General features: G+C 48.2%; 1 protein-coding gene across 1 annotated transcript in view; it reads right to left on the bottom strand.

Annotated features, from left to right (window-relative positions):
* Positions 1-23,579, bottom strand: part of METTL24 (methyltransferase like 24) — a 42,877-nt gene extending 19,298 nt beyond the window's left edge. The window contains exons 1-3 of the mRNA XM_054393114.1: positions 23,295-23,579; positions 5,380-5,478; positions 228-367 (exon numbers count right to left, since the gene is read on the bottom strand). Of these exons, the coding sequence (XP_054249089.1) occupies positions 228-367; positions 5,380-5,478; positions 23,295-23,579 (524 nt within the window). The remainder of the gene's footprint in view (positions 1-227; positions 368-5,379; positions 5,479-23,294) is intronic.
* Positions 23,580-24,090: the final 511 nt, after the last annotated feature.

The raw sequence follows: 24,090 nt of genomic DNA, 5'->3' as shown, positions 1-24,090 counted from the left end.
TTTCATACTGGTATTAAAAAAAAAAAAAGCAAGCAAGCAAAGCCTCTCATGGAGAAAGGTTTTTCCCTAAACCCAGAGCTTACAGAAGCACATCCACAGGTTACAAGCACACCTGAACAAAGCCTCTGGTTTAAAAGACAACCTTGTTGCAGCCTGTGTTGCATTTCCAGGGCTCTTTTGAAGCTGGGTGTCATGAAACAATTTGCTGCTTTAAAGAGAGCACTCACCCAAGGGAGTAGAGACGACATTGCTTGCTTCTGATCCGATGGATGAGGCTGAACCTCTCGTCAAGACAGACCGACCAGGGCTTTTTTGTGGTCTCAGAGTACCCTCCCAGGCTCTTCAGGCTCATGTGCTCACAGGAAATCTGTTGAAATCAAAGAATGTTTCATTCCAGGACATGACTTTTAATTTGTGTTTAATTTGCCTTCTGGGGAAAGAGTGGAAAGAAGAAAAATGTTAATTGGTTTCATTTAAATCTGATTGTCAATCTGATACACAGCTATGGAGAGCTGATGAGGTTTTTTTTCTTCCCCCCCCTCCTTGTTCATCTGTTCTGCTTGGTGAAATGTAAGGCTTATATAATCCCCCAAAGAGCAATGCAGTTTGAAAAGCAAATAATTAAGCATTAGCACTATACCCAAAATTCAATTTTCCTGAGCACAAGTTATTTGGGCATTAAAATGTTTTGGTTGTGGATCTTTTTTTTTTTTTTTTTTAGTTATTTTATTTTTTCAAACCCTGGAGTGGATTCTGCATCCTGAATGATGTTAAAATCACGTCACAATTCAGGATGGTGATCACAAGTTGCAGAGTCACAGCAAGGTACACTCTGTACCTTACCTAGAGCATCCTGGATCTCAGTTCCAGAAGGGATTTAATCGTTACCCCAACACATCCCCTCTCCAACAACAGAGGGATTTAAGCAAGTGCTTAACCAAACAGAGGAATCATGGAATGTGTGTCTGTGCTGTGCTGGCTCAGACATCCAGAACCTAGAGCCAGGATGAAGCCACAGCAAAAGGAGAAGAGACAAAAGACCCTGCAGGGAAGAACACTGAAGGTGAAAATCCTTGTAAAGACCAAGAAATCAAGGATTGAAACATGCTGGATTCATCAGAGACCTGCAAGTGCCAAAAGTCACTTAACTGAGAGGTGAAGTCAGCTTTGCCAGCAGCTGAGCAGCAGCCTGCAACAGCCAGAACACAGCAGTGACTGAGCCAACAAAGCTGTGTCCCCGTGAGGGACATGCTATGGAGGAGCCCCTGCCTGCAGGACTGCTCTGCCACACCATTCTGCACCATCCTCTTCCTCCAGACCCACTCTAGAGGAGGCAGGCACGGGGTTGCTGCAGCCTTTCCAGCATTTGGGAGCCAGGGCACAGCAGGTGATGGAAAGGCAGTGTCACCAGAGCATGTGGGAAGCAGAAGCAAGCAGCAAAGCTGTGACTGCTTCTGGCCAGGAGAGTCTGTGCTGTTCTGCACCACCATCAGCTCACATGTGCTTGAAGGACTTCTCAGACCACATGCAGACTGGCCATCCAAGTCAGGGGACGCAGGGCACACAGTTCTCAGGAAAGCAAAGTGAGAAGAGTTGCAGGAACTCAGCAGAGGCAGTGTGACAAAAAGCTGTTCTTTGGGCCAGTACCAACCCTGGGAGCTGGCACTGCTAGAAAGCCAACAATAACAAAGTTGGAAGGAACAACAGTAGAGACAAAACCAGGTTAAACATCAGTCCTGAACTGACTGCTCTCATCTTGCTCCCTTCCTACAACAGATTGCCCAAGCTCAGCTCTCAGTTTTAGCCAAACTAAAAAGTCCAGGTTTGGCCCCACACAGAACTGAGACAATTACAATTACACACAGGGGTGAGAGAGAAAACTTCAACCCAGCCTTCACTGTGGTAGGCACTCTCCACCATGTGCCTCATAGCAAGTCAATAAAACTCTCATTCTTTAAGAAGCTTAGGCTCTGAAAGATCATTATCTGGGGCATTACATCCAGAAGGCTGCACACTGCATCACCACCTCCCTGCTCCTGCTCAGCTCATAATTCCCATGGAAAATTCATCAAAGCTAACACAGCATCTCTTCCTGCTGCTCCCAGGATTCACTAAGTTTTAAGCAAGGATTTGCACTGCACCCCACCACCCATTTCCCTTCATTCACATACCACTCAAGGAATAAATGGCATTGCCATAACAAGCACTAATTTTGAGACCCAGAAAAATACTGTGCTCTCTAGAGGAAAGTATAGCTCTGCAGTGCTGCCACTGAAATGATTCATGGTGTTATGAGCAATTACAGCACTCAGAGCTTGGAGAAATCCTGATAGCTCTTGCTGTCGAACATGAAACCCCCTGAACCCTGCCTGCAGCACCATCACCAGCCTGTTGCCCTGACTGCCAGCCCCTGGAGCACTGTGCTCATGTCCTCTTCTGGGCTTCTGCTCACATAAACAACAGCACAGGTAAGAAGGTTCTTCTGACCATGAGATACTAGCATTGGAAAAGCTTTCTCTGGACACACCTCAGCCCTGCTGACGTGACATCTTCTGCCTCCAACAGCTCCAGCCCTTCACAGAATCACAGGATTATTGAGGCTGGAATAGACCTCTGAGATGATCAAGCCCAGTCTATGACCCACCACCATCATATCAGCTAAACCATGCCACCAAATGCCACATCCAATCCTTTCTTAAAGGCCTCCAGGGATGGTGACTCTGCCATCTCCCTAGGCAGTCCCTCCCAGTGCCTAATCAGCCTTTCTGTGAGGAAGTGCTTCCTAATATCCAACTTAAACCTCCCCTGGCACAGATTCATACCATGCCCTCTTGTCCTGTCTCAAGTTACCTGGGAGAAGGGCCTGACCCCCACCTGACTACAAGTTCCTTTTAAGTAGCTGTAGAGAGTGATAAGGTCCCCTCTAAGTCTCCACTAATGGCAGGGAGCTGAACTCAGGCACAGCAATTAGCAGACATTTGCTCAGCAAAGAAGGAAAATGAGCTCCCAGTGCCCATCTGCCCAAGCAGCAGCCCACTTCCAGAAGTGCTCTTACCAGCCCTGGTGTTATCTTGTCAGTTATTAACCCTGCAACATCTGCCAGGTCAGGAACAAGGATTTCTGTCATTTTATTTTTTGTTTTCACTTATGCTTGTCCCTGTCCCCTCCTCCCCCAAGCCCAGGGTCAGTTACTCTGGGAACGAAACTTCTCGGTTAGTGTGTCAGAAGCAATAAACTCTCTGCTAACTGATGCTCTTGTAGGCTTTGACCCAACTAGTGGAGTTTGGCAGCATCTGCCACTGTTTATTAAGTCACCCAGACGAAGGATGTTCCCAGCTTCACGTGCCTGCTGCAGTCTCAGCCTCTGCACAACAAAACAGGCAGCTCTGCACACATCCCTTGCTGCCTCCCCGTGCATCATCTTGCCTCCTGCCCTCTCAGTGCTGCCCTGAGTGGAGGCAGAGATGTCATTTTCTTAAGCATTTAGCCAGGGGTAGCCATAAGCTGGAGGATAAGTGACCACTCTGCTCACCTCCCAGTTACCACCCCAGTGTATTTTTAGACATTTTTCAAACAACTCTTCTGTCTCAGCCTTGTAAGGATTGCATTAACAAAGGATTCTGGATGTGAATGATGTTCCATATGTGGGGAACATGAATGACATTTTGCATGTGAGTGACATCAGCACCTGAGGCCTTTGGCTGTTCTTCAGTGTAAGCAATGGTGCAGTTTCATCTGTATTTGAGTGTATTCAAGGGTCAGCTCGAGGCATCCAGAGCCTCTTTCATTTTTCCTTACAGGTAACGGATGCATGGGTAAATGGTAGAAGTGTATGCATGGATAATGTAGAAGTGATGCCTCCACTAAGACATAAAATCATAGAATTGTTAGGGTTGGAAGGGACCTCAAGGATCATCCAGTTCCAACCCCCCTGCCATGGGCAGAGACACCTCACACTAGAGCAGACTGCTCACAGCCACCTCCAGCCTGGCCTTAAAAACCTCCAGGGATGAGGCTTCCACCACCTCCCTGGGCAACCTGTTCCAGTGTCTCACCACCCTCATGGGGAAGAACTTCTTCCTAGCATCTAATCCAAATTTACCCATTTATATTTATTTTCTATTTCCCCTAGTCCTGTCATTACCTGACACCCTAAAAAAAAAATCCCTCCCCAGCTTTCTTGTAGGCATCCTTCTGATACTGGAAAGGCCACAATAAGGTCTCCTCAGAGCCTTCTCTTCTCCACACTGAATAACCCCATAGTCTCCAGACATGAGGGCCCCATTTCCATATATGCTAAACCCTGGAAGAATCTGTCAAAGCAATCTGGATTTGGAAAGGCACATGGAAACACTAATTTTCCATGTCATCATCTTGGTCCTCCAAATATCAGGATTCTATTGGTACCATTGGGATCACTTGTCTGAGTTGATTCTCCCCCTCCACCCTGCTCTCGTGAGAGACCACCTGGAGCACTGCATCCAGTTCTGGTGCTCCCAGCATAAGAGGGACATGGAGCTGCTGGAGCTCCTCTATCAGGACAGGCTGCAAGAGTTGAGGCTGCTCAGCCTGGAGAAAAGAAGGCTCTGGGGACACCTAATAGCAGCCTTCCAGTACCTGAAGGGGGCTACAAGAATGATAGGGAAGGACTTTTTACAAGAGCTTGTAGAGATAGGATGAGAGGGAATAGATTGGAGGAAGGTAGAATTAGAAGGAGGGTAGATTTAGATTGGATATTAGAAAGAAAACCTTTACTGTGGGTGGTGAGACACTGGACCAGGCTGCCCAGGGAGGTCATAGATGCCCCCTCCCTGGAGGTGTTTAAGGCCAGGCTGGATTAGAGACTTGGCTTAGTGAAGGTGTCCCTGCCCATGGCAGGGAGATTGGAGATAGATGATCTTTAAGGTCCCTTCCACCTCAAACCATTCTACAAATCTATGAAGTTAGGGACTTTCTCTTTTTGCTGGGAACATCAAATGCATCCTTTTTAGCTCAAACAAGCCTGGCTATGGCATTGTTGTTGAGAACTGGGGTGACCAAGTAAGTAGTTCTCTCACTACAGAGTGCTCTGTATTTTTCTGTATCCAAGAGAGAGAGAGAAAGAGAGTGGAAGAGGAACATCATCTGGAATTTCAGTTTTACTGTACTCCTGTCAGGACATGAGTCCTCCTGGAAATAAAAAGCAGGGAAATACAACATTCTTTCTACCCTGTGGTTTGACTTTTACCTTCACACCGACCATCACTGCTAGGTTAAAGCAACTTTAGAAACAAAGCACTTTCAAAACCAGGCTGGTGTGAGGTTCATTCCTTACCTGAAAGGGAACAGCCTGTGCCAGCCAAACTGTTTTCTAAATGGATACTGAAATGAAAAACCTACCTGAGAAGTGCTAATGTACTTCAGGAACCTCGAGGCCTCATAGTCGAGGGAAGGAGTTGGGCTTGCCCATGGCTGTAGTTCAATGTGCCACCTCACAGTCTGCAAAGCAAAGCAAAACACACCTGAAAGGAACAGGATTCACTCCTTGGTCCATGCATAAAATGCAAGGACTAATAAATTAAGGAGATTTAATCTCAAAGAGTTTCCTAGGGGCTAGAATCAAGTAGGGTTTGAACTACAGTGAAAGAGGATCTAACTGATTGAGCAGCAGCAGCTTTGAAAGCAGCTATAGGGCATTAGGGAAGGGCTCCTTTTCCAGGATACCTGTGTCAACACACTCATTCTGGGACACCCAAAGTAAGCCTTGGCTTGTAGAAACGCATGAAGAAAACCAAGATCTGCATAGCTACATTCTCCAGCAAAGCATCTGAAAACAGGGAAATAACTTTAAGTTCATATCTTTCACAAAGCTCCACTAAAACAAGAACTTGGGTTGCAAACACTAATCACCAAAGGAAGCCTCTGCAATCTCTGTCCTGTTTTAAACTCAAGTTCCAATAGCAAAGCAAACTTCCTGCAGTCTTTGAGAAAAGTCCTCTTCCTCCCCCATGCCTGCCTGACAAGATACACTAAAATTCCTTGCTTTCCTGGCAAAGAAAAAACCCTCAGTGAGGCTGCCCACAGCCATACCACTCCTCATGTTCATAACCACAGGGATGCAGCCTGGGTGGATACCTTCTGCAGTCTCTGTGAGGCCCCTCAGCTCTGAACTTCAAGATCCTGTCAGCTTTTCCAGCAACACTTCCCACATAGACAGAGAGGGACAAAAGAGGTCTTTCAGACACGTCCTTGCAGAGCAACAGGGCTCTGCCCTCCCATCTGTGCCACCTTCTTCAAATCCTGCCTGCTTTTGTCATGCTGGGAAGTTCAGACACGTTATCTCTTGCCCTCAAGTAGACAAAAATACAAGCATGGTGTTAAGCTGTACTAAATTAAGATTGATTCCTCATGGCTTTTCATCTTCAGGCACCATAACTCGCTTCCATGGCTGGGCAGGTGGTATCAAACTTCCCTTTAATCATCCTCAATTAACTGAGCTTCCATAATGAACAGCATGGAGGTGGCTTTTTTTTTCTCTCCACAGGTTCATGCTGACATGCAATAAAACACCAAATGAAGAAAAGAAACCCCATGCAGGACTCCCACAGGAACTTATTTCAAAGGAAGCCCTGGAAAACATGTAGGAAATAGCAATTAACTGGAGAAGGATGGAGGCAAGGTGCTGAGCCCCCCTGCAGAGGACAGCCCCTTCGGGCTGGTCTGTGGAGTCAGAAGAAGAGCCAGGGTGGTGACAGCAGGGACCTTGTGATGCCAGAGAGGAAGGCAGGAAAGAAAAAAAGAAAGAGAAGGTGATGCTAGGAATGAAAGGTGAATAAAGGGGACCACCACCAGACCAGATGGTGTTTGCCTCCAGCTGATATCACAAACTGGCATTTTTGCAGCCTAAGTAAACAGAGTCTGGAGTGAATGTGAGCCAGGAGATCTCTATGAGGTTTATTGTTCCTTTAGGACTTTCGCTTTGAGTTTGGTTTGGGGTTTTTTGGGGTCTTTTTTACTGAAAAGAGATGCTGACAAGGACATGTAAGAATTTTTTGGGCCCACCCCAGACGCAGACAAAAGTAGCATTGCCCACTGCGGGCAGCCACAGTCTCCTCTACACTTGCCCAGCACAAGACTGGAAGCAAGTCGGCAAGCAAGCTCTGCACCAGCAGGTCCCCTTGACCCGCTCCCTGCACCAGCGGGTCCCCAACAACCCGCTCCCTGCACCAGCGGGTCCCCAACAACTCGCTCCCTGCACCTGCCGGTCCCCAACAACCCGCTCCCTGCACCAGCGGGTCCCCAACAACTCGCTCCCTGCACCTGCCGGTCCCCAATAACCCGCTCCCTGCACCTGCCGGTCCCCAATAACCCGCTCCCTGCACCAGCGGGTCCCCAACAACCCGCTCCCTGCACCTGCCGGTCCCCAATAACCCGCTCCCTGCACCAGCGGGTCCCCAATAACCCGCTCCCTGCACCTGACGGTCCCCAATAACCCGCTCCCTGCACCTGACGGTCCCCAACAACCCACTCCCTGCACCTGCCGGTCCCCAATAACCCGCTCCCTGCACCAGCCGGTCACCAATAACCCGCTCCCTGCACCTGCCGGTCCCCAACAACCCGCTCCCTGCACCTGCCGGTCCCCAACAACCCGCTCCCTGCACCTGCCGGTCCCCAACAACCCGCTCCCTGCACCTGCCGGTCCCCAACCACCCGCTCCCTGCACCTGCCGGTCCCCAATAACCCGCTCCCTGCACCTGCCGGTCCCCAATAACCCGCTCCCTGCACCTGACGGTCCCCAATAACCCGCTCCCTGCACCAGCCGGTCCCCAATAACCCGCTCCCTGCACCAGCCGGTCCCCAATAACCCGCTCCCTGCACCAGCCGGTCCCCAATAACCCGCTCCCTGCACCTGCCGGTCCCCAACAACCCGCTCCCTGCACCTGCCGGTCCCCAACAACCCGCTCCCTGCACCTGCCGGTCCCCAACAACCCGCTCCCTGCACCTGCCGGTCCCCAATAACCCGCTCCCTGCACCAGCCGGTCCCCAATAACCCGCTCCCTGCACCTGCCGGTCCCCAACAACCCGCTCCCTGCACCTGCCGGTCCCCAACAACCCGCTCCCTGCACCAGCCGGTCCCCAATAACCCGCTCCCTGCACCTGCCGGTCCCCAACAACCCGCTCCCTGCACCTGCCGGTCCCCAACAACCCGCTCCCTGCACCTGCCGGTCCCCAACAACCCGCTCCCTGCACCTGCCGGTCCCCAATAACCCGCTCCCTGCACCTGCCGGTCCCCAACAACCCGCTCCCTGCACCAGCCGGTCCCCAATAACCCGCTCCCTGCACCTGCCGGTCCCCAATAACCCGCTCCCTGCACCAGCGGGTCCCCAATAACCCGCTCCCTGCACCTGCCGGTCCCCAATAACTCGCTCCCTGCACCTGCGGGTCCCCAATAACCCGCTCCCTGCACCTGCCGGTCCCCAATAACTCGCTCCCTGCACCAGCGGGTCCCCAATAACCCGCTCCCTGCACCTGCCGGTCCCCAATAACCCGCTCCCTGCACCTGCCGGTCCCCAATAACCCGCTCCCTGCACCAGCGGGTCCCCAATAACCCGCTCCCTGCACCTGCCGGTCCCCAATAACCCGCTCCCTGCACCAGCGGGTCCCCAATAACCCGCTCCCTGCACCTGCCGGTCCCCAATAACCCGCTCCCTGCACCTGCCGGTCCCCAATAACCCGCTCCCTGCACCTGCCGGTCCCCAATAACCCGCTCCCTGCACCAGCGGGTCCCCAATAACCCGCTCCCTGCACCTGCCGGTCCCCAATAACCCACTCCCTTCACCAGCAGGTCCCCCTGACCCGCGGGTCCCCCTGACCCGCTCCCCGCAGCAGGCAGCCCGCAAACAGCCAGCAGGAGGAGGAAAGGTGCACACCGGGGAGGGAAGTGCCTGTGTAATCCTTCAGAATGAGTCACAGTTCACATGGCTGAATACCGTCTGCAACAACAGGAATGCTGCCGTTTCAACAGGCTTGAGAGCTGAAATGAAAATGAAGGCTGACAAATCGTTTTCAAGCAACAAAACAGAAAACCCCTACCGACCCCAGACACCTCAACATCTGTGCACAGTTATCCTGAAATCTATTTGTGTGAGAAGCAGCTCATTAAGTAGGGGGATTGCAGGGTGGCCATTATGGCACACTCAGCAAGAATTCCCTCTGCACAGAGTTGACAAGAAAGAAAGAAAGAAAGAAAGGAAGGAAAAATAATAAATTACAAACCTCCCCATAATTAACCACGTGAATGAGGTTCTCTCAGCAGAGTGCAATATGAAAGAGCCACTGTGGCTTTCCCTCAGGTCCTTTCAAATCTTAAGGACCACAAATTGCCTTTCCACTGTCTCCAACATGCATCAATAAGCACACAACTATAAAGATTTAAAAAAAACCAGTGACTTACTAGTGCAGTTTTGCTTAAAAAATAAAGGGGGGGGGGGGGGAAACATGTAGGAAGGGGGAAAGAGAGGTTTACATTTTATATAGTTGCACTACCCAAATGCTGCTTCTGTGGCAGAAACCAGACCTGAGCTCCTGTTTGACTGCAATGCTTTGGAACAGCCTCTCAAACTTCACACTTGGTCCCTGGCTCTTTACCAAGCAGCAGCCCATTCCCACTCCCTACCAAATACACTGGAGGGGTCTGCTCCTAACCCCTACTGAACACCCAGTGGGAACCTTCAACAGCTGCATTACAGCAAGATTCACAGACAATGAATGAGGATGAAAATCCAGTACCACTCCTGGACCAGGCACACCTTCCCAGTGGGTGTGGGTGATGCAGGATAGGCACACTCAGGGCTCACAAAATCCCCTCCTGAAGGAGCCAGGTTATTTATGTTCATAGCTGTTCTCTATGTGCATTGGTAGCCATTGCTGATAGTTTTTCATGTTAATTTTCATCACCTTCCATAGTGTTTCCAGGTAAACCTTCTCAAGCAAGCTCCGCAGATTGAATGCACACCCAGTCCAGTTCTGGCTGTGCTCTGTGGATCACCACTCTCACCCCTCTCAGAAGGGTACAGCACAACAGAGCTTGCTTGTGGGTGAAAAGTTGCAGGGATTTTTTTCAGTTTAAAATGCAGTGAGTGGGATTCAAACTGCAGCAGTTCAGACACCTACAAGGCAAGTGTGTATTTACTGGATTTCATGCCTGAAGGTTAGTCCTTGTGAGAGTACACTGACCCTATGGTTTACAGGGCTTGGCCATCATTTTCTTTGCGCTCTCTAGAGTTCCAGTGGCCCTAAATACATTGTCTTGTGAGCTTGGGGGTTTTTACTTAATTCAAAAGTACCTTAAACAGTTAAAGCAGTGTGCTGCAGCCCACCTGAGTACTGGCTCTGCCCCATGAGGGACACACTATAAGCCTGCTGAGGTGAGTGGGAGCACTGCTGAGGGTGGAGGCAGCCAAACCTGGCACATTGCTCCTCTTGCTGATGCCATGGGGTGGCTCTGGCAGCAAAGAATCCCTTGCAAACACCCACATTTAGTTTCAGAGGCAATTAACTGGTAGGCTTCAAGGGAGAGCTGGGAGTGAACACTCCTGCAGTGAGGACAACCAGGGACCAAGCTCCTACAGTGGGCTGAGGAGCTAAGTTATTTGACAGGACAGATGAGGCAGTCAGGCTCTTGAAGAGGATGATTCATCTCATCACAGAGATGATGTCTAAAATAAGTAGGATGAGTCATGCTCTGGAAACATCCATTTCTCTCCAGGACCTGCATAGGAAGCCTGGAGGACAGGCTCAGATACTCCTACACTGTAGCCATTCAAAACCACAGAAGAGGAACCTCAGAGCAGACCCTGCTGCAGAGAAGTTTGTATTGTAGAGGGCTGAGCCTGTTCTCCAGTTGGGAGGCTTCATCCTCCAGCAGGGTTGGGTAACCCCAAATGCTTCACGTTTGCAGCAGCAATACGTGGCACAAGTCAGAGAAACTCCACCTCAGAGCAGAGGTGTCAATAGGAAAGAACAAGCATGCCTCAGCCTTGGCAAAGACCTCCTTGGGAAAGGTCTGTTGGTACTGGGTCACCCAGCCAAGTGCCATCAGCATCAGGGAGAGGCCTCACAGGAGGGACACTCACAAAACCATGCCACACTACGTCATTCCTTTGGAAGCAGCAGGGACAGGCACAGCCTCAGTCAGCTGTAATTTAAAACACAGGCTCTCAGAGTGGCCATGGCTCCTCTTTAAAGCTCCCAGTGAATTCATGTCTGACCTGGCTGGCTGGCTTTGTGGATATCCCAGCCCTACATGTCTGAACTGTTTCCTTCCCTTTCTGTTCTCTTGCATTGCTGTTATTTGCTATGTTAATTTGCAGTTTGGCTTTCTTACACATAAAAGGTTTTCTCTTAAGAAACCATGCTGGAGAAATTGTTCCACACACTCCTGCTCTGCATATGTGTGTGTGCTGGTATTGAGAGGGAAGCAGCAGGTTCCTCTGAGGCTTTGAGAGTACCCCAGGGAAACTCAGCTGAAAATCCAGCCCTGCAGCTACTGAAACTGAGACTTTCCACCCCAGCAGGGACATTTTCATGTGCTGTACAAAGTCCACCATGAACTAAAAAAAAAAAAAAAAATTAAAAAATCATCCCCCTTTTTTTTATGTTTTCCAAGTTTATCTAAAGCAAAGGCAGCTCTGACAACGCTGCAGACAAGCACACAACCTTCTTCATACCCAGCCATCACAGGATCTTAAAGGTCTTTCCCAGCCAAAACAATTCTAAGAGTCTATGACTGCCCTGTTCTCTGTGTGCATGGGGTTGGTGCAGTGGGAGAAGCAGATCGCACAGGCAGTACCCCCCACCAACAAACTCCAGTGCTGCAAAACCAGAGTGTGTTTGTTACAGAACCACAGGGGGGGTTGGATTGGAAGGGACCTTTAAAGATCACCTAGGCCAACCCCCTGCCGTGGGGGATGCCTTCCACTGGATCAGGTTGCTCAAATAGTGTTGGTCCTAGTATGGACCCTTGAAGGACACCACTTTGTATTGCTTTACACTTAGGCATTGCATCACTGCCTGTAACTCTCTGGATGCAGCCATCCAGCCAATTCCTTATCCATCTAACAGTCTATCCACCAAACTCACCTATTTCCCCAATTTAAAGGTAAGAATGTTGAGGGGACTGGCAAAGACCATCCAGAAGTCCAAGTAGATGATATCCATAGCTCTTCCCTTGTCCACAGTGCTCCATTATGGAAGGCTGCCATCCTAATCTGGCACAACTTGTCCACGGTGAAGCCATGCTGGCTGTCCCTAATCACCTCCCTGTCTTCAGTATGGTTTGACATATCTTCCAGGAAGATCTGCTCCATGACCTTATCCAAAGATCTAACTGTGAAACGTTAGGCTGAGGAACAACAGCCTTGTGCCAAGAGAAGCAAGCAACATAACACATCTCCTGTGCAGCAAGGCTACTATCACAGCAAACCCTGCAAACCAGTCCTGTGAGAAGAGCATTTTCTGCATTGAGTGGGTCTCCCCAGTTTAAATGAGTTTTTGGCATGACTTGTGTATGAAGAATTTTAATAACTAGAGGTGTTTCTATGTCTGGACACCTGTATTTTATCTGATTGTCCAGAGAGCTTCTAAGATACACTTTACTCTCCCCTGGTTGCTTGCAGCTCTCTGTGCACCACCTCCTCCAAGCCTCTGCAGTGCAGCACACGTTTGTCTGCCTGGGAGTGGGATGTGACTGCTCTGAGAGCCAGCCCAGGCAGCTGTGAACATCATCCAGAGGGCTCTCACTTGAGAGCCGTTTACCAGCACTTCTTCCCAAGGCTGCAGTTTTCACTCCTCAGGCTTCAGCATGGGGAAGGGAAAAAAAAAAAAACACAATGCTTCTTGAATGCAAAGTTTTACATTGAAATGGAGAAAGCAATTTTCTGACTTCAATTCTCATTAGAAACCAAAAGAGTCTTTACCCTGGTAGAGCAAATCAGTCTGAACATGCATACATAACAACCCTGGAAAGGCAGCAATCACCAAGCCGTTTCACCTCTGCTCTCCTTTTGTTAATATTCATGTTTATTTTCTGCTCCTTTTGCTGCTGATTTCCCATGTGAAATATGAAACAGAGCCACGCACACAAATTACAGCTCTTGGCTCAAACTCCTGCCCTAAGCTGCAGACAAGACACACCATGCTGAAGCTCTCTCCAGATCTACTTTTAGCTTTTTGTCTTTTCCCTCAAACAAGTGTCTCATAAGAAAAGCACAGGAAGGAAAAAAAAAAAAAAAAAAAAAAAGATGCTTGGCACCAACTTTAAGTGATAGAATTTACAGCACTTTAAGAAAAGAAGTGGCTTTGGAAAAATAAAGAGAGCCTCCCAAAACGAACCTGACACAGCCAGATCTGTAGAGGAATTTAGGTGACCAATGCTCCACTGAATTCAAATCAAAACTTTGACTTCCACAAGAAATGGATATTGAGAACCAGCTTTCTAGGTTTAAATTCGTTGTTGTGGACAATCCCCCCTGGTAAATTCACCAGCAGACCTGGACTTCAGTGACCCATGTACATCACCCTGGGTGCAGGTGTGTGACTTAGAAGCAGGATGTGTTTTGGAACACCTGCCAAAACTGTTATTTGGAGGTACTCACACATTCAGAAAGCATTGCACCTAGCTTATTATTACATAGCATAACTACCACCCCTCACTGCCTCTGAGACATAAATCCATGGCAGCCAAAGGAGGAGGAGGAGGCAGCAAAGGGCAGCGTTGCAGTGGAGACCTCTGAAGGTCACCACAAGACTGACAGCTCTGCCATCGGACATCCCAGCCACATCAGGGAGAATTTATTGAAAGAGTGATTGATTTTGCACTGCTAAGAGAGATACAGCTTTAAAAAAAAAAAAAAAACAGTCAAGTGAGATTTCTTTGCTGTAGCAACAAAATAAAATAAAGAAATGGGGCAGCAGCATTCCAGTGCTATCCAGAGGCTGACAGCGTGATCAGTTATATCTGATGGAGATAAAAGCAGGAGCCAGAACAGACTGAAATTTATGGAAGCAAATTCTCCAAACTGGTTAAGCAGTGCAATACTCCATCAGCTGAATTCTTTCCAGTGCCTGCAGGCCTTTGCCAGCACTGGAGAGTAACAGCAAGAAATAGATATAGCAACTACTGGTCACTGCTTGTCAAATTCAGACTTTAGCTAAGCAGGGGCAAGACCACAGTTTCAGCCTGTATTCATAACTGCTTTAAACGAAGTGCTTTGGTTGAAAAAACATGGCAGATGCCATCACCTATGTAATAGGGGGGAAAAAAAACCCAAAAGCTATTTTCCTCTAGATTAACTTCACTGTAATATTCAAATCACAGCACACAACAAACAGAATTATCAGTAAACACTCAGCTAGCCTGATAAGCAGAGTTTATTCTGTGCAAATTCCAACACTGTGATTTACAGATAGGGATGCCTCTGGCAGCCTCTCCACTGGCTTTAGCAGGCACTGCCTGAGGTTAGAAAGTGGAGTAGAAGAAGCTGTTTTACTTCAAAACTTAATGCTTTCACATAAATAAGAGCGTTTCACACTTGTGCAGCATTCTCTCAATCCTTCCCAGTGTTGTCAACTCTGCAGGGAGCAGGAAAGATTTCAACCTGATTCTTATCAATTTTAGGCTTCTCAGTGGCAAGTATTATTTAACATTACAGGCCATAGTATCCAGAGACATCACCATCTCTTCCCCCTAGCATTTCAAACACTGTCTCTTTGTAAAATGTGAAAGAGGATGCTAAATAAAGCATGCTGACTTTTGAAGCTCCCAGTTAATTACTTGACTTGGCTAGCTGCAAGGAGAGGAATGAGGAAGAGGGTTGGGAATAGATGTGGCAAAGCAGAGGTTAAAGCAAGGAAGGCAATGTTCACTGATTCTAACACCATCTTCAGCTGCACACGTTCCCCAACCACAGCCACCCCTGGAACGTCACTAATACAGCTGGAAAAGACCCTCAGGATCACCAAGTCCAACCAATAACCCTACTCTACCAGGTTCACCCCTAAACCATAGCCCCAAGCACCACATCCAAGCCACCTTTAAACACATCCAGGGATGGGGACTCCACCACCTCCCTGGGCAGCACATTCCAATCCCTGACCACTCTTGCTGGGAAAATTTTTTTCCTAATGTCCAGTCTAAACCTACCCAGTTGTAGCTTGAGGTCATTCCCTCTTGTTCCATCACTGTGATCTTGTACATCACTGTGTAATTACCTGTGAGAAGAGACTAGCACCAACCTCTCTACATCCTCCTTTCAGGTAGTTGTAGACAGCAATGAGGTCTCCCTTCAGCCTTCTCTTTTCCAAACTAAACAGCCCCAGTTCTTTCAGCTGCTCCTTGTAAGATTTATTCTCCAGGCCCTTCCCCAGCTTTGTTGCCCTCCTCTGCACTGGCTCCAGCACCTCCACATCTCTCCTGCACTGAGGTGCCCACAACTGGACACAATACTTGAGGAGTGGCCTCAGCAGAGCTGAGTACAAGGGGACAATCCCCTCCCTGCTCCTGCTGGAGATGTCATGGAGCAGAGCACCGTGTCAGATGGACAATGCTTCCTTAGAGACAAAAGTATCTGGGTGTGTTATCTGCTAGCTACAAACCCACACTGATTAAATGCCTGACATCCACTGCAGACAGCTCTGGAGCCCTGAGCAGCTCTCCAAGACAAACACCACTCCAAGTTAATATTAGAACAAGTGATAAGAAGGGATTGCTGTGGATGCCATCAAAGATTAGTGGTGGATCATATGGACTTTCTCACCTATGTGTAAAGACTTATATCTAAGCTGTGCCTTGAGTGACAGCCATCACTGCCAGGCTGCAGGAGGAGGACAGTGTGGTCTGGCACAATCAAATCAAACTGCTCTGTGAGGAGACTAGAGGTTCCTCACTAACATTATCTAAGCCTCCAAATTCTACACCTGCATTGTAAGAGAGATGCTGCACTTGGCACGTTGTCTGTACAAGTCTGACAGGCAGCTCTAAGAGGGTTTTGCTCTTCACCATTGGATTTCCATACTGCACCCCTTGTCATGGGCCACTGGACTTTTGCTCTGGGTTCACACCAAAGATCCACCAGCTGCACCTCAGTCTGAACTGTGCCCACAGTGTTCAGTACAAGTGGCATGAAAGAGATGTCTGGCATGCCAGCACCTACTCTGCAGCCTTGACACAGATGTGCATCTCTGTAAACTGCCTGACTGGACAGGTAAATGGTGATGGGAATTGACTGAACAAGCTGGGATGAGAACTTTACTAGCAATGAAGTTAAATATTTGTCTCATAAGAAGACAGCTAAAGGTCAGACATGTAAAGGAAAAACCCTAAGGCTTTCTGGAAGAATTTCACTTGTCTCAGATCTCTCTTTCTGGCTTCCCTCTCCAAAGAAGGAAGCTTTAGACAACAAAGAAGCAAGCTCAGCCACCTTGAGAACTGCTTGATCAAGGACAGCTGCATGTTCCAAACTGTCCTCACTTCTTTTAGTAAAAAAAGAAGTGAAACATGACAAAAGATCACTTTTGGAACTACCTGTGCTCATTGTCTTCCAGGCTGTGAAAATTCCTGACTTTCAAGGACTCTTGCTCTTTTCCCATGACAAGACTGTGACTTACTGTACAACTGGCTTTCATACCAGTGCTCACCTCCTCCCTTCTCCTGCCCAACAGCTGCTTTTGGGCAGAAGACCTCCTCCTTTCCCCAAGCATGTACACAGCATGTGAAAGGAAGTCCTGCTTGTTCACTGCCAGTAAGATCTGACAACCAGCACCCTAAACACAGTGAACTGTGGAGGGGTGAAGAAAGAGGTGAGGGCAGGGAACGTGTTTACTGAATTGCTGCCCTTTAAAGGGACACACAGGCCACGACCAGAGCTGTTCAGCTGCTCTCTAGCATCACTGCAGGGGCAGTGTGGGTCACTTCCCCACAGAACACTCCCATTCAACAGTTTGATCTGAAGACAGCAAACAGAACTGCATCAGAGTGACCTTTTTTTCTGCACCTGCCACCACAGTCATAAAGGAGTCATATTTTGTACACAGCCTATGGAACACCTAGCCTGGTTCAAGAAAAAGATGGCACAACTGGCACAGCTACCATGGACCAAGGCATCTGCAGAAGAAATTACCACCATGATGCCTGGGTTAGGAAAGCTTATATACCCTGAAAAACATTTTCTCTGTGCCACAGCTGTCTAGGCAAATAATAATAATAAAAAAGGTATTTCCCCTGTATTTATATACCTTTATTTATATATCTTTCAGCTTTATATGCTGAAAGAAAGCCTAGAATAGGTATTTGAAAGAAATCTATATTATTGGATATAATTAAGTCTCATAAAGCTGTAATGACTTTTTGAAGGATAATACTCCCCAGCTACTTCTCAAAAATTCATGAAGGAAGAACCCATTTTAGGCAATAAAATGTGTGTAAGAATCAAGGTTATTCCCAGTAATCCCTCACCTCACAAGCTCAGAAGTGACATCATTGTCAGAAAACACATTACCATCTCCTCTTTACAGTCTACCATAAACACATTTCATCTGCAGTTAAAATACAGTAAAAGCCAAATATTGCCCTTGCTTGGCTGCCTGGAGAAGGATTCCTGTGCTTGGGTGCCTTACAGTGCCATAACTGCTCCCCTTTTCAGGCAGAGCTGGCTGGCTCTCCTCACAATTGGTCATCTGCTGTTGAAAACTGCTATCAGTAAAAGTTTATATTCTTTTCTTTCTTCCACACACAATAACCTCTCTCAGTCTGTGCTATTAGCCTGACTATTTGAACAAAACCCAGCCAAGGCTCTCACAGCTGTTCCCCAAGGTACTAATGGCCTGAAGCCATAAGCTCCTGCCTTGAGCTTATCTTACAAGCTAAGGAAATTTGGGCTAGTTCATATTTGGTAAGAGACCTCCAACTGCTGGAGGGAAAAAAACTTGTCAAGCAGTGTTCCTTCCTCTGGGCTCCATCAAGTCATCCCTGGTGAATTATGGTGATGTGGGGTCTGGTCTCTCCAGGGAGGTACTAAGGCAGAGCAAGGATCAGGTATAGTCTTTAAAGACCACATTACCTCTTTTTATTACACTGACATGAAGTGATTGCTCAGGCTCAATTCCAGTTTGGCTAATCACACCATACCTGAGAGACTACTCCTCTAATAGCAGGGAGGGATAAATGTAGGCAGAGGGACCTCAGGGAGTTGCCTGACTCTATCTCCCTGCCCTGAAACACAACAAGGATACCTAGACCTTTCCTCTCTAGATATCCCAAATTTTTTAGGGAGTCTTCACACTGCTTACACAACTTCAAAGATTTTCCTAGTATCTTGCCTCAAAAAATGATGCCAGTTACTTCTTGTCCTACTTGCAGTGGGCTTAGGGAACAATTAGGTCATTATGGCCTTCAAGAAAACTTCCATTTTTTTTTAGTTTGAAGAGTCTTGGCACATTCCTCTCAAAACCTACTTTCTCCTATCCAAAACAAGTACCAGTTCTGCCAGGATTTCCCTGCACTTCTTAATGCCTTTTTTCCTCCCACTGAGACTCTCTCTCTAGTCTGTCCACCTGTTATGAAAGGAGATGCCCAGAAGTAGGCACACTCAAAAGAACAATCAATACCCAGCTCCTCAGCACTGCACCCCTCTGAATCACATCCAAAGCTACCCACTACTCACTGCAGCATTTAGAGAACAGTGCTGCACACTCTGAAGCCTGTGTCTGGGACACAGGTGAGGTGACTGGAATAATCTCTGGATTTAAATTCACAAGGAGATCCAAAAGGCTGCCTTGAACCCATGCTGCTGCCCCAGCAGTTCAACCTGCCCAACTCTGCTCCTTTAGACACAGCCTGATGCAGCTTGCTGCACAGGTTACAAAAGCTCTGTCACATTAAACTTTGCTGTAATGTTAAAACATTGCTCCAGGCATACATCATGAATAAACTGGTATAAAAGTTAAGCCCAAATCCAGCTATTACATCATTGGGATTTGAAGTTTACCAGATTTTTAAAGATGTGAAATTAGTTTGGAAACACTATCCATACAAACAGGCAATGCAGATACCTGATGCCTTTTTTTTTTTTTAATCAGATTTGCAGCAGAATTAAAAAGGACTCTTTGCATAGGCTCCACATATCACTGGCATGATCATAAGCCATTTTAAAATTAGAGTGTGAAAGTTCAGTAAAATCTTAGCAGTAATGTTAATGCTAAATTGCATGAGGTTGTTTTTGAGCCTGCCATATCTTGAACTGAAATTATATGGAAGAATTGTTTGGCAAAATGACATTGCTCCAAAATAATTTGCAGATTCCAGTGGCATTGAAGATCAGACTGTTATCAGCCACTACTGCACAGAAGCAGTAGTAGAAATACTTCCTGTTTAAAGAAAAAAAAAGACAGGCAAAAGGCAGTTTGTCTGTATTTATCCAGAGGGAAAACACAAAGGTATACAAGTGTAAGCAACTCCTACAAAAATATAATCCCATGAGACTCTTCTGGCAATGATACTTCACATTTCAAAATATAATTGCAGACAAAATATAAACAGGCCCCAGCAGCAAAACCTAACTCTCAGCATTTAAACACTGAAGGCAAATATTTGTATATCCCTAGACAGGAGAGCAAAGAGCATCCAAAATAACATCAGGATAACTGCAGCACTGTACCACTTCCCCACCTTTGGGTAGCCTCAACAACAAACTGATTTCCAGCTGATACTATGCTTTTCAAATGAAATTTAGTCATTAATTGTCTTCCAGCAGGCATGTCTTCAGAAGACACACCTGTGGCTGCAGCCTTAGCAACCTTCAGCAGTTCTCCAAGCCTGCCTTCCAGATCTCCAAAGTACAGCACAGCTACACCCATGCAAGAAAGCAAGACCTCAGTTTTCAGGACAGACCAGCAAGCACAACTGCAGGAACTTAAAACACTTGCCCAGACTAACACTGGCCTTGTTTTCCTTCATGCATAACCTTTTCTTCCTCCTCCTCCAAGGCAATAAATCTGCCCAGAAGGCAAAGAACTCCAGCTTTGCTTAACCAGACTCTTGAAGAGGGCTCCTCCCCATCTCAGAGCACAAGAGCCAACACAACCTTGTTATTGCAATTATTGTGGTAAGAATTTGCTGTTAGTTCCAACTCCATATGCAACATATTTTGGGGTTTGTTTTGTTTTCTCCATCAAACCCTGCACCTCATGAGCCTACAGCACTGTGTGGGTGCAGACCTAGTTCGTATCTATGGTGAGCGCAGGTACAGGTGGCAGAATTGTTGTGCTTCCATCTAGCTGGAGTTGACACCTGCTGCATGTTACCAGATCACTGCTTAACACAACCAAAGCTTGGAGAGTTTATAAACAGTTGGGCATTTTGTTAGCAACCACACAGAGTTTTAAGCACTCCCACCAAAACACAAATATTTGGGATTACAAACCTGCTTTTGCTTCCCATCATGTAACTCTTCCCAATTCTTCAGATGACCATCACATGCTCTCAAAGCCCAGTTTTGTTTTTTATTTGTCAGCAAGAGCAGCAGCATCTGCTCTTTGGTAGGCTCCACAAGGAGCAGAACAGCTGGGAGCAACACAGCTCCCAAAAGCACCAGAAGAGGCAGCTCCAGCAGCATTCAGAGCTGTCACACAGCTAAATTACTTTATTTCCTGTGCCTTCAGTTAGCATTTTCTCCTCATGCATCTTAAGGCATGAACAGACACTTGTAACCTTGGTGGTCAAACCCTCCCATCTGCTGCACAGCCACTCTCTCTGCTGACAGAGTTCTACTAGGCATCAGAAAAAGCACAGAAAACTGCACAGGCAGTTCCCTGAGGACCCAAAGGCCATTGATGGAAGAGTCTCCATCTTTCCCATCCTGTCTGGGTCTTTTTTGACCCTTTTGGTGCTGTTAGTTGTTTGACTGCAGCTGATCTTGGGAAAGAAATTACACAACTTTGCCACAGGAAACTTTTACAGTGATTCAGAGCAGGCATCCAATAGTTCCCTTGTGTGTTTCTGCAATTAATTTTTTTTTTAAATATAGTCACAAAGTAGGATATTCAGCTTGATCTATGGAAACACTCTGTTCATCAGGCTTCTGCACTAATTCAGTGACATAAGTGTGAGCAGAGTTATAGCCATGCAGCACTAGGAAAAAAGACCAAAGTTTGGCCTGGCTGATTTTTCATTCCTGCCACCCTGCTGGCTCATCCACTGCCACACACTCCCACACCACCACCTCCACCAGGGAAAAACTCCCACCTGAAAGCCTCTGCAGGCTTCGGAATGGACTGACAATGGTTTATGGACAGACAAAAGATGGAGCAACCAAAACTTCTCTGGCCATCCTGTTCCAGTGTCTCACCACCCTCACAATGAGAGCTTTTTCCTTATATCAAATCTAAATCTATCCTCTTTCTACTTAAAGCCATTGTCCCCCTTTCCCCCCTATGTTTTTATTTAAGAACTCTATTTCAAAACCAGTAATTCCCAGAATTTCTGCCCCTCTCTCTCTAACACCTTATCTTCACTTTAAGCGGATTTATTTTCTTTTTAGCCTGAAGCAACATGCTCAAGTCAAATATTTGAAGATGGAAGACACTGCATAGTCTCAAACTTCACCCAGCAGCCCCTCCCTGTATTTACTAAAATTTTTCCCTTGATTTAATCAGTGGGATTCAGAGGACACCTCAGCAACAACCGTGCCCAACACCACAAACCACAGCAGTGATGTTTCACACACTTCACCTGGAGACACACTAAAATGCCTTGCAGGCTTTCCAGAGCCTCCAGCTCTTCAGCACCATAAGGCACTTCCTCAAAAAGTCATATACTTAGGACATGCTTTCCTTTTGCCTCCTGGTTTTTGATGCCATGCTTAGCACAACTTTTCAAGAAAGCACCTGAATCCACACGATTGCAAGTTTTGGTTTTCCCCTGTGAATGCTGAAATTCTCCCACAGTTGCAATCACTTCAAAGTTGGGGCTTTAAAAGCAACGTGGCACTGACAACGAAATTGGCACTGCAAATTCGAGATGCCTCAATATGGTATCAACACCACAGCACACCAGGATGCCACAGTCGTTATGTTGAAGAAATATGTGACACTAGTGTCCTCATCGCGGCAGAGACAAAGCGGAGGCAGGGGGACGGGTAGGGGAGCCCAGAAGGAGCAGCCCAGTGGTAGGAACCGGCGCCCGGCAGCGCCTTCCCAACCTCCGCGCACGGCTAAACTCTAGATGCTAATGATGGTCTTCACCTCTCCAAGGGCTTTACAATCATTACCACATCTGAACGTAATTACAGGTCCATTTACCAACTCATTAACTCATTAATTCTCATGCAGACCACGTCTGGGAAACGTTTCTTGATGTCCTTCAGCAAACGAAATGGCATTTCCTTGCCACGAATGTCAAGGACTCTCTGGAGGCATTCCAAACCAGCCTGGATGAATTCCTGGGTGATTTACTCTGGGTCACCCTCATCTAGCAGGGGTGTTGAAGTAGATGATCTTCAGCTGTCCCTTCTAACACCCACCATGCTGCGTGATTCTGTGACTTTTCCCAAGCTCACTCCCATTGGGGGTGTTTCAACCTGTCAAGCAAACCTGGTGACTCTGTGTCCTGTGTCACAGTCACCCCTCCAGACCTAGGTCTGACCTAGTTCAGCCCCGCATGAGCACATTCCCACCTGTCCTAAAACTGCACAGCACTGCTCCAAAACTCTCTTGACTGCAAGACACCTTCCTAGAAAGCCTCCATCACACCACCTCACCAGTACACTCCAGTCGCCTCTTCTCCGGTACCAGTTACACTTCATAAAATAATCATCTCAAATACAGGCAGATAGAGAACGCAGATAAAGAACCATAGAACAGTTTTGATTGGAAGAGACCTTGAAGGTCATCAAGTCCAACCAAACCAAACACTGCCAGCTCACCACTACACCATGTTCCTACATATCTTTTAATTACCTTCAAGGGATGGGGACTCTACCATTTCCCCGGGCAGCCTGTTTCAAGGCTTGGCAAACCTTTTGGTGAAGCTTTTCCTAATGTCCAACCTAAACCTCTTGTCATGCAGCCTGAGGCTGTTTGCTCTTGCATTATCACCTCTTACTTGAGAGAACAGACAGCACCGGGACGAGACCACCTCTGCGAGGCGGGGCTCCTGCGCTCGGGTATCCCCCAACCCACCCCTCTCGGGGACACCCAGGGACCGCCGAAGCCCCGTCACCATCAGCCCCGCCTCTGGGGGCAGCCCCCCGAGCCTGCCCTACCTTCCTGCGGCGGCCGTCGGGGAGCTGCGGGGGGCAGCAGCGGGGCGCGGCGCTGCCCCGCCGCCCGTTCCGTACGTAGGTGACTCGCCGCTTGCCCGCCGCCGGTTGCAGTTCTGTGCCGCGGGACACCGGAGCCTGCCGCTCCGCCGCTGCCTCTGCCACCGGTGGCTTCTCCTCCGGGCACCAGGTTCGCCTCACGCCCAGCTGCAGGCAGAGAACGAGCGCGGCCGAGAGCAAGCAGAGGCGAAAGGCCAGGCGCCGCCAGAGCGGCCGCTCCTTGGCCATGGCGATGGGGGCTCACTTCGCCCCGCCGCAGGCTTCATGCCGCCGGCGGGACCGGCCCCGCGGCCGCCGCCGAAACTTGGGAAGACCCCGCCCCGAGCGGGGCCGGCCGGGGAGGGGCTGGGATGCCGCTGCCCCTGCCCCAGCCCGGCGAGAGACTACGGAGCGCAGGGGGTGCCCGGCTTCGGCCGGCCTTCAGGGTCCTGGGTCGGTGCTCCGGCAGGAGCGTTGGGCCGGCCGCGGTCAGTGTTGCATACACCCAGACCCACGCTGGCCAGGGAAGAAGTTCAGACGGCTTCCATATTGCAAAAACTTTCCCCCCGTCAACTGTTCCATCGGCACGTCTGGGTGGTCTGGAAGTGCGTTACCTTGTGCCTTTTTCTCCATCACCGTACAAGCCCAAACTTTTATGCTATTCGGACTTCACACTCCGTTGTTGATTGACCAGATGCTGACGGTTAAAAACAACCTTGGTGCTAAGGCTTTTGTGGTATGATTTTGGCCAGCAGCATTG

This window comes from Indicator indicator, chromosome 27 (genome assembly GCF_027791375.1).
Source record: "Indicator indicator isolate 239-I01 chromosome 27, UM_Iind_1.1, whole genome shotgun sequence".
Taxonomy (NCBI): Eukaryota; Metazoa; Chordata; class Aves; order Piciformes; family Indicatoridae; genus Indicator; species Indicator indicator.
This window is presented reverse-complemented; position numbering and strand designations above follow the sequence as displayed.